This window comes from Cebus imitator, unplaced genomic scaffold (assembly GCF_001604975.1).
Source record: "Cebus imitator isolate Cc_AM_T3 unplaced genomic scaffold, Cebus_imitator-1.0 Scaffold0, whole genome shotgun sequence".
In the NCBI taxonomy this organism is placed as follows: Eukaryota; Metazoa; Chordata; class Mammalia; order Primates; family Cebidae; genus Cebus; species Cebus imitator.
In genome coordinates, this window is record NW_016107315.1 from 5,117,262 (window position 1) to 5,127,785 (window position 10,524).

The following is a 10,524-nucleotide window of genomic DNA, read 5'->3' on the forward strand; positions in this document are numbered from 1 at the left end:
CCAACATGTTGAAACCTCGTCTTTAAAAAATGAAAAATAAAAAAAAAAAAGAAAAAGAAAAGAAAAAATAAAATGAGAAGGATCTTGACAACGCAAAAAGAAAATAAACAGTATAAAATGACAAAGTCTAATGCAGTGGTTCTCAACAGGGGGCAACTTTCCCCACAGGAGACATCTGGCAATATCTAGAGACAGTTTTGGTTGTCTCCAGGGGTTGTGCTATTGGCAACTAGAGCCAGGATAATGCTAAACATCCTACAATGCACACATAGACTTCAAACAAATAATTATCTTGTCTAAAACGTCAATAGAGGCAAAGACTGAGAAAACCCTGGTCTACTCTAACCAGATTGGGTGAGTTTGTAAGGGGAGGACACAACAGTTAAGAGTTAGGAATCAAGGATAAGCATCAGTTAGCCAGAGAAAGGGAGGCAGAAGAGGGGGATGGGCGGGGGGGGTGGTGCATGGGGCGCTGGGAGGGTTTGTAGCTTTCTTGGTAGAGAAAATAGCATGTATGATTGCCCTGAAGTAGGCAAGAGCATTGACTACGGTGGCTAGAATAGGAAATGAAGGGCTCAAGAATGGGCTAGAGACACAGGGTATGGTGGCTCATGCCTGTAATTCTAGCACTTTGGGAGGCTGAGGTGGGTGGATCACCTGAAGTCAGGAGTTTGAGACCAGCCTGGCCAACATGGTGAAACCCCGTCTCTACCAAAAAATACAACAATTAGCCCCACATGGTAGTGGGCACCTGTAATCCCAGCTACTCAGGAGGATGAAACAGAAGAATCACTTGAACCTGGGAGGCAGAGGTTGCAGTGAGCCAAGATCGCTCCACTGCACTCCAGCCTGGATGACAGAGTAAGACTTTCAAAAAAAAAAAAAAAAGGAATTGTAGCTATATAAAAGTCACTCTGGAAGCCACAGAAGTAGGTGAATTCACTTGCAGAGCTTCCTAAACTGCATTTCCCAAGTTATTCCCCACCTTAAAACCCTTCAATAGGTTCTCCCCACTCCTCTTAGGGAAAAAGTTAGATTAAACCCTGAAACAGTCTGGCCTCTGCTTCCTTGTCCAGCCTCCTTTCCTCCCAGGCTCCACTCCTGCTGTAGCTTCACACGAATTCCTTCCTTCCCCCAAAATGACAGATTCTCCCAGCCTCAAGCCTTTGACATGCTTACCCTCTACCAGGAACTCATCCCTTTTCCTAGTTCACTCTTATGGTTTTTTTTTTTGTTTTTTTTTTTGAGACGGAGTTTCACTCATGTTACCCAGGCTGGAGTGCAATGGCGCGATCTCGGCTCACCGCAACCTCCGCCTCCTGGGTTCAGGCAATTCTCCTGCCTCAGCCTCCTGAGTAGCTGGGATTACAGGCACGCACCACCATGCCCAGCTAATTTTTTGTGTTTTTAGTAGAGACAGGGTTTCACCATGTTCACCAGGATGGTCTCGATCTCTTGACCTCGAGATCCACCCGCCTCGGCCTCCCAAAGTGCTGGGATTACAGGCTTGAGCCACCGGGCCCGGCCTACTCTTACGGTTCTTTTGAGTTTCTGCTTATCTGTTCCCTCTCCAGGAGACTTAAAAGTTTAGCTTTTGGTAGGAACACCGTGCTCCAAGAACCCCCACACCAGATTAAAACTGGGTCAACCCCACCCCCCACACACACTCTCTTAGGACTGGTGGCAACTCGCGCAAGGCCTGACAGCCAAGGCCCGGCCTCAGGGCCTTTACACAACTCAGCAGCACCAACACGGGTCATTAGTGGCTTCATGTAATGACTGTTCAAGACCAGCCTGGACTCTGATACCTCAGGTCCCAGGCCTCTGCAGCCAGCCATTGGAGCCTGTCCTTTGTGACCTGGTTCTCCTCGGTGGGACCTCCACACCTGATTTCCTGGACCTCCACACCTTATTTCCTGGACCTCAACACCTTATTTCCTGGACCTCAACTATCTCAGGAGGGGTCTCAGCCTTCGCTTCCCCGGGCACTGCCCCCTACTCGGAAACGTCTCATCCACTATTTTCTGCGACGCCACCCTCCTCAGAGGATCTTCATCCCCACCTCACCTGCCCCCGAGAGGCCACACCCCCTTGCCATCTCCCAGCCCCGCCTTCCCCAGATTCTACCACTGGTCGGATATAATCTGAAGGCAGTTGGCTGGTCTTGGGGCATCATGTCACCTGGTTTAACTTACAATGCCTTTCCCAAAAGCAGAGGAAGCAAAGGCCCCCTAAAGGCCTCCTTCTCCACCTCCCGGCTTAGCCAGGTCTACACCAGAGAGGCCAAGCCCCAGCCCATCTCCTAAAAGAAGGCACACCCCCCAACCCTCGGTTCCCCGGCCTCCGCCACCGCCCGGCCGCGTTCCACTGCATCTTCCCGTGGCTCCACCCGCCCTTTACCCGTGGGCTGAAGTTTATGAAACGCCGCGGCAACCACACCAGCTTTGTCTCTCAGGCCCCGCCCTCCTCAGGTTGGTCCGGGTCCCCGCCGTCTCCTGGGCTCCCTTCCCACCTCCGATCCAGCCTCAGCCTGCTGCCCCTCCTCCTCCTCAGGGCATCCCTTTGTTTCTGTGGCACCGCCCTAGGCGGGCGCTGTTTGTTTCCCCCTGGCGTGCCTCAAGCCAAGCCTCACCCGCCAACAGCCGGTCCCCCACGCACTCCAGACCCGTGACTGGGAGGAGTATAAGCTCCGAGGTTGCTCGCGGCCAAACGTAGTCCTCGAGGGCGTCCATGTCGATTCTCCAGGTGCAGAGGCAGCCGCGGATAAGAAGGGAGCTGAACTATCGCGAGAATGAGCGTCCCCGGCCCACCGCACTGCCCATCAATAGCGCCCTCAGCTACAGGTAGCAGAGACCAGGGCGCCCGCTGCGGATGTCCAATGACGACCCTTCGTCCTACGCAATCCAGCTCCTGATTGGCGAGGCCCGCGGAGGGCAGCTCTTACTCCGCCCCCTCACATGACGCTTGCAGGGTGTTCCTAGCTGCCAGCTCGTTGCACCTGGCCTGGCCTCCCTCCCGCCGACCCGGAGTTTGTCCGGCCCGAACCTTGTCGTTTTTTTATTTGACGGGGCAGCATGGGGTCAGTACACAATAAATAACATGAATATAGGAACTACGCCGTATCGCGGCTGGCAGGGTGGGGCTAGACATTGGCCAGACCTTTAGTCTGCAACAGGACAGGAGGACAGCTGGATCTCCGATCTTGGGCAGCTGGCGACCCGCGGCTGGGAACCAGGGCCAACTCTCCCCTCAGAGCTCCACGCGCGCATCGCGGTAGGCCCGGTCTAGAGCCCACTCGGGCTGTGAGTCGGCACCCCCTTCGCGGGCCAGGCGGGCCATCTCCTGTTGGAACAGCGCTTGCCGCGCTCGACTGGGGTCCACATTGATCCAGTTGTTGGCAATCCACTTGGTGCCGCGCGTGACCAGGCAGCCCCCGTGCAGCGAGTAGTCGTCTACGTCACCCACCCAACCTACAAGAGGAGGGTGACATGAGATCCTAGGCTGGGCTGGCCAGAGCTTTGCCTCATAGGGACCAAGAGCATGACCAAGGTGGGCCCAGCTGTGCATTCCTTATGTAGCAAACACCCAGACCCAAGGCTTCCTTGGGGGCTCCTCATCTCACCCAACTAATGTATAGTCAACACCACTGGCCCTCCGAAACCAGCTTTCTTGCTCTTGGGCCTGTCCATAGCCCTTCCCACACTGGGTTAGCAAGGGACATGTGTCCCAAGCCCCAAGGAGTAGGAGGGCTGGGGCATCAGGGAATGATCGGGATGGCGATAGCCCAGTAGGCAGAACGGGTCCTGGGGCAGTCTGCTGAAGTCACTAAGGATGGTCTGTGGGAGGCACCAGGAGCAGAAAATCATTTGGAAAGCAGCCAGAAACAGCACTCCCTGGTGGCAGACAGGGGCTGGGTAAGGGGAAGCTGTCCTCAGGGCACCCCCCCAGGCCTGGCCATAGGCCCTCACCTTGCCCATCAGGCAGGTAGTTGTACCAGAAGACTGCTGTGCCCTGTCGGGGCTTGACACGCAGGTTTCCCTTGTCACAGTGCCTCCGTGTGTCACGGAGGTCCACGTCATCCTGAATCAGACTCTGTGGGCAGCAGGGTGGTGGGGTGTTCAGCCTCTCCCCACTCTATGGCCAGGCCAGTCAAGGGTGACCAAAGGGATACCAACCAGATATGCCCAAGGAATCACTTGGGCCCACATCGTTAGACCTGGAGAGGTGTATACTTCACTTGCCCAAGCCCCTGCCAGCCCACAAGATTGATAGCCCAATTGACCCTTACCATTTCATCATAGGTTCTGTTATCTGCTACAGGGAAGACAGTCTCACCCCCACCGGTGACGTTGTTCAAATAATACAGCACTGTCATGTAGCTGTAAGGCAGGGGGGCCACTGAGCGTCCCCAGTTGTGGATGCTCCCAGGGGCTTACCTGTGGGCAGGATAAGCTGCCCAGGTTCCTGTTGCCAGGGACCAGGACAGACTAGGATGGGTGACAATAGGGAAGGCCACTGCCAAAATGTCCCTAGCCCCTCCTTCCCCCAAACCCAGTCTCTTACTGTGAGTTGCAGTGGTTTTTTGGCCAAGATCACAGGTTCACTTAGCTAAATGCCAGGCCCTGAGCAACGGCCTAGCAGGGAAAGGTAGGCTAGCAGAAGCAGCAGGGCACGCTGAAGGGCTCCTTGGGGACCGGAAGGGGCTGGGCCAGAACAGCCACCTGAAGAGGAAAGAACTGCCTTGGCAGGGGAGGGAGGCACAGCTTCAGCTTCTCTAAGTGGAATCAAGATCAACAACTGGGGGAATAGGCAGGACAAGCTGGGGGCCCAGCCTTGCCCCTTGCTTCACAACTCTGGAGGCAATTTTTGGTGTCTGTGGGTACTTCAGTCTGTGTTGACTCCAGTAGACATGATAGCCAGTAACCACCCCTTTCCTGCCATTTGGTAAACAGCTTGTGGGGAGAGGTAGGGGCATCACTGACCGTGCCAAGGGGCACGTCCACAGTGCAGGGCTGCGCATGTGTCATGGGCGTTCCTGGTCTGGGGATTGAAGGCAGCCCCCAGTTGGGAGATACTTGCCGGCAGGAGGTCTCGAAGGGTACAGACTCGTTGGCTACCAGCTTGGTATGGGAGCAGATGGTCTCTGGGTACACAGGCCCACTGTCCACATGGGCATGGTAGTGGCCCCCCTCACCATATCGAACAACCTGCAGCGGCTCGCTGAGCTCCACGATCTCAGGCGACAGGCGAGTGAGGCGCAGCACCCTGGTGGGCAGCAGGCATTTGGCTGGGTAGCCCCATGCAAGGTGGTGACCTGAAGGAGCTGGCCAAGGTGAACCCTGGGCCTGCCACAAGCTCTCCCTGCCCACCTCCCCTGGAAGTCCCTTAAGCCATCTCAGACTGGCCCTGTATGAGCAGGAAGGGCTTACTCATGATGAGTCCTTCTCCCTTAGATGCCAGAGACAGAGACACCTGCTGTGTGGAAAAGATGACATTTCCACTAAATAAAGGGGATGGGGAGGCCTGAGGTCCTCCTCCCTAGAAGGAAGTTGTTTAAAACCCTTTCCTGCTCTGACAGAAGGGGTCTTGTAGACAAAGATAAGGGGTCATTTCTCTAATCAGCAGAAAGGAAGAGCTCAATCTCTTTCTAATCCCATTAGAAAGAGATTAGTCACCCATTAGTCACCCATTGTGTGTGTGCCTGCAAGGAGGGCTAATTTGCCTTTGCTAATTGCCTGTTTTTCAGTGGGTCTCAATCCTGGTCTAACAAATGGAAGTTAATCCCAAATGGATTAATCCATTCTGTCCTCTTGGCCCCAGACAAGGACTTCTGTGGAGGCCCTGCTCAGCCTTCTCTCCCCTTCTCCAGTGAGAACAGCCTCAGGTGCTCACCTCTGGCGGATGGCACGCATGACGTGGTGGGCACCCTCACCCTGGTAGAGCCAGGTATGGTGGCTGTTCCGCACCAGCTCACTGGACTCTGCCTTGTGGCTCCTCATGTACTTGTGGAAGTCCCGAAGGTCCATGTTGGAGAACTCCTGCAGACTCAGCACTCCTGCACAGGGTACCCGCCATCAATGCCCGCCAAGCCCATGCTGGGAGGCCACAGTGGCAGGCTGCACTTCCCTACCTACCCCAAAGGCAGCAGCTGCCCCTGACCTCAGACACTGAGAAGCCATGTACACTTGTCCCCCACCTGGATTTTTGGGTCAGGCGAACATGATTTCTGTCATATCAGGCCCTAGAGGAAGACCCAGAGCAGTTCCTTTTCTCAGTTTAAGCCTTAATTTGACCCTAAGAAGGAAGAGGCCCACCCCCTATTAGAGTGGCAGAGAAGGTTCTCCAAAGGAAGCTTGAGCCATATGGCAAGGGCCCTAGGCCAAGAGCCAACCCTGGTCCTCCAGCCTGGCTGTATAGAATGGTGGCCAGTCTCCAGGCTGTGGAGGGTGAGGAGAGAGCATGCAGTGCTGGGCCTCATCCAGGGCCTTATATATGCCAAAGTGCAAGCAGGGTCAGTCCCCAGGGAGTTCCTCATGACCTCAGGTCTCATCCTGGGTGGAACCTGCCTCAACAACCCTGCCTACTGCATTATCAGCTCACCTTGGCAATGAAAGTCAGGCTACCCCCTGGCATGAGAACATTTTCCACTACCCCTGTTCAAACCGGAAAGCAGGGGCTCCACCCTCTTGGGGTTCTGGAAGAGTAGCTGGTGTCTTTGCTCCATATTATTCTGGCTGACCCAAGGATGTCACCTTCCACCCTTTGGCCCAGATTCCTCAAGGGTGGGGGACATTCAAGGGCTGTGAGCCTGTCACCGGCTCTATTCTGGGGCCTGTAGCAGTATGGCAGCCATCCAGCCACAGATCTTGGCCAGATTCTTCACTCTGATTCACCAGCTGCAAAGCTACTCTTCCAAGTCCTTTTTGACTGCTGTATCTTCCTCACTTGGCCTAGAATTTGGGCATGAGGATGATGACCACACCTCAGAAACTGCCTGAGAGTTATTACCAGAGAGGCACCACTTGCACGACAGCTTCCCTGCCTGCCCCTGCCCCCAGCAGTTAGCACAGTTGGCAGAACTACCACTTCAGGCACTTTGGCCTGACTACAGATGGATAGGAGGAAGGCAAGGGAGATCTCACTTAGACCAGGGAGGTTGTCTGCTGGGGTGGACCTCATGTCTGGCTGGAGAGGTGGATGGAGCAGGGTGAACAGCCAAGGTCTAGCTGGCCCCACTGTCACCTTGCTTCTGCTCCACCAACTCTGTTCTCTGCCAACTAGTAGCCCTACTTCCTGTCCCTAGGCTCTCAATTCTACCTGATGAGGCCAAAAGGGTCTCCAAGAACTGCCCTCTAGACCATCACCAAGAGGAATGGGGGGCCTGGCTGCCTGCCTGCTTCCCAGGGGTGAAAAGCAAAGCTGGATCCTCACCTCGGCATCTCTGGCCACTATAAAGGTGTACAGAAAGGCTGCCTATGGGGGAAGGGCCCAGGTTTTCAAGGTGGTACACCTGGGAGTGGGCAGGAGGCGTACGGGGACAGGACTGTGCAGAGGCGTGAGCTCACCATCACCATCAGGGTCAGCCTTGATCGCGGCGTACATCTCCTGAATGCTCTCTGGAGTCATCCACCAACCATTTCCCAGGCGAGTCTGGGCCAGGACCTAAAGCATACGAGGGATCCTCATTGGGGTGACCCCAATGATGGAGAGCCAGCAGAGCACAGATGGCCCAGTGCTTGCTGTGGAGTGAAGTGTTCAGGTGACAGGGCATGGATGAGGACACAGGGCTGGGCAGAGCCCATTGGGCTGAAGTGAGTGCAGGTAGAGAGGTACAGAGCATCTGAGGAGAAGGCTGGGGGCTGGAGGTTAAGAGGCATAGGGCCACTGGCATTCCCGGACTAAAGGCCTGAGGCCTTCATGGGAGTACTGTTGGTTGGAAGCAGAGGGAAGGTCAGGCCTGTGTCCCACTCAGATACTCCGGGTGAGATGGGGAGCCAAGTCCTGGGTGTGAAGGGAGAGCAGGCACCCAGGGGAGACCTGGTTAGGGCATGACCACCAGGCCCCACAGGAAGACCAGAGGGTTCTCTGTGAGCAGCGCCCCCACCCACCCTGCCAGACTTCTCTCAGAAGCTTGGTCCTCCAGCCTGGCTGTAGAGTGTGTGAGAGGTATGCAGAGAGATAGACAGGCTGCTGGCGACCTCAGAGCTGCCGCCCCATCCACCATGAGTTCTATGGGGCCCTCAGCCATGAGAGCAAGGAACACAGGCTACAGATGGTACATCCCTGGAAAACTGTGGCGATAAGCACCATCACCCATGGGTGGATCCTCCTGCCATCTTCTGAGATTCCCAGGGCAGCCAGGGGCTCTCCAGAGGGAAAGGGGGCCCCCCCGGGGTCTGGGCATGCCCAGGCAGGTCTGGGTGGTATCTGACTCTTGGAACCAGGGCTGGGCTGGACAAGTGACCTGGCCACCAGAAAGGTGATTCTGGGCACTCCCACCCTGAGCCTACTCAGGTCCCAGGATTCCAACCTCACGGAGCTGCAAGCGCCCATCACGGTTCTGGTCCAGCAGCTGGAAGAGGTCCAGCTGGCTGACCTGCATAGTGCTCATTGCCTCTTCATACTCTTCAGTGGGCAGGATCTGGCTACGCTGTAACCCCTTCATCTGCGCCAGATGGATGATGAGCCGACACTCTTCATCAGTCAGGAAGCCAGGGATTTCTGCCAGAAGAGGAGGTGGGTGAGGCCAAGGACTGAGCCCGGGCACTGGTGCACCCAGTACCTCCCCACAGGTTTCCTGGGACACTGCATGTGCCTCAGTGGCCACCAGGTCTGGAGGACTTTACACACCCTTTCATTCTGACTTGTCAAGATTGAGTTGTCCTGCAAAGGCTGACTGGTGTTGGCAATGTGGGACCTCTCTTGTTGATGATGAGAGCACATTTTCCAGGAGAGCCCTGGAGGTGAGCCTGAGCTAACCTAGAGATGGGCTGGCCCATCTTTGGGTTGAAACTGAAGGCTAGCATGGTCCTGAAGGGGAGAGGGTTGATTGCCACTTATTTTTTTGTTTGTTTTTCTTTTGAGATGGAGTCTTGCTCTGTCGCCCAGGCTGGAGTGCCATGGCGCAGTCTTGGCACTCACTGCAACCTCCGCCTCCCGGGATCAAGCAATTCTCCTGCCTGAGCCTCCCGAGTAGCTGGGATTACAGACATGCGCCACCACACCCGGCTAATTCTTGTATTTTTAGTAGAGACGAGGTTTTGCCATGTTGGCCAGGCTAGTCTCGAACTCCTAACCTCGTGATCTGTCTACCTCCGCCTCCCAAAGTGCTGGGATTACGTGAGCCACTGCACCCAGCCGATTGCCACTTCTCACTGGGTATAAATATTTAAAGTGGGGAGACAGGCCGGGTGTACAGTGGTGGCTCATGCCTGTAATCCCAGCACTTTGGGAGGCTGGGATAGGCGGATCATGAGGTCAGGAGTTCGAGACCAGTCTGACCAACATTGTGAAACCCTGTCTCTACTAAAGATACAAAAATTAACCAGGTGTGGTAGCACATGCCTGTAATCCAGCTACTTGGGAGGCTGAAGTAGGAGAATTGCTTGAACCTGGGAGGTGGAGGTTGCAGTGAGCTGAGATTGCACCACTGCACTCCAGCCTGGGTGATAGAACAAGACTGTCTCAAAAAAAAAAAAAAAAAAAAGTAGGGAGATGGTGGCTGCTTCTTGCTTTCATTTTAGCTTTTCATCATTATTCAAATAAAAAAGCACAAGACATCCAATGCGTTAGGCCAGTCCAAGAGCCTTCCCCTCCTATTTCCTGCATAGATGGGTGCTGGCTGTCTGACCAGGGCTGAGTTGTCCAGTGCTGGAAGATCAGTGAGGGTTACTCAGGTTTTGGGCTGATACTGGTCTCTGAAAAGATGTCCCAGGGTGTCCTTTGCTTCCTCAATTCCTTCCCTCTCCCTTCTCAATGTTCACTGAGAGCCTATTCGATGGCTCTATGCTCCTAGATAAAGGTCAGTCAGGCCTGGGGCTTGGTTTCAGTGGCTGGCTGCCTGCATACCAGGCACAGCTGGTAGGTGGCTTGGTGGAGCTAGAACCTGAGCCTCACATCTAGGGAGCCCACATTCTGCTGGTAGCCCCAGACACTTCCAGAGCAGGAGGATGGGCCCTGCTTCCTTCCCTTGTTCCTGGGAGAGAGAACTTCACTGGGGGACAAGAAGCACACAGAAGAACTGATTGGAGGGTGGCAGTGCCACCTGCTGAGTGGTCTGCGCTTTTCCCAGTTCACCTCTCTCACGAAGTTCCAGCCATTGCCGAGAGGAAGGAAAATAGCCACTCAGCACCAGGGTTGGAGCTTTTTTAATTTTTTTGTAGAGATGGGGTCTCCCTGTGTTGCCCATATGGTCTTGATTTCCTGGGCTCAAGCGATCCTCCCACCTCGGGTTCAAAAATGCTGGGATTACAGGCATGAGCTAACACACCTGGCCTGGAGCAGTTTTTATTTTTTTATTTTTTT

The 10,524-nt window shown here is 54.9% G+C and overlaps 2 protein-coding genes across 4 annotated transcripts in view; both read right to left on the reverse strand.

Annotated features, from left to right (window-relative positions):
- WDR6 (WD repeat domain 6) overlaps nucleotides 1-3,095 on the reverse strand; it is a 9,007-nt gene extending 5,912 nt beyond the window's left edge. Inside the window, exon 1 of one of the 2 annotated variants that reach the window (XR_005202966.1) lies at nucleotides 2,633-2,789. Coding sequence is in view for 1 of the 2 variants with exons in the window: in XM_017508944.2 (XP_017364433.1) it covers nucleotides 2,633-2,732 (100 nt within the window). In the remaining variant the exon portion in view is untranslated. Of the gene's footprint in view, nucleotides 1-2,632 lie in introns of both variants that reach the window. The other variant, XM_017508944.2, reaches the window with a different exon arrangement.
- Nucleotides 3,041-10,524, reverse strand: part of P4HTM (prolyl 4-hydroxylase, transmembrane) — an 18,642-nt gene continuing 11,158 nt past the window's right edge. Inside the window, exons 3-9 of one of the 2 annotated variants that reach the window (XM_017509272.2) lie at nucleotides 8,531-8,721; nucleotides 7,566-7,662; nucleotides 5,893-6,055; nucleotides 5,080-5,265; nucleotides 4,289-4,379; nucleotides 3,969-4,092; nucleotides 3,041-3,470 (exon numbers count right to left, since the gene is read on the reverse strand). In XM_017509272.2, coding sequence (XP_017364761.1) covers nucleotides 3,250-3,470; nucleotides 3,969-4,092; nucleotides 4,289-4,379; nucleotides 5,080-5,265; nucleotides 5,893-6,055; nucleotides 7,566-7,662; nucleotides 8,531-8,721 — 1,073 coding nt within the window. In that variant the 3' untranslated portion in view covers nucleotides 3,041-3,249. Of the gene's footprint in view, nucleotides 3,471-3,968; nucleotides 4,093-4,288; nucleotides 4,437-4,563; nucleotides 5,266-5,892; nucleotides 6,056-7,565; nucleotides 7,663-8,530; nucleotides 8,722-10,524 lie in introns of those variants that run through there. The other variant, XR_001819312.2, reaches the window with a different exon arrangement.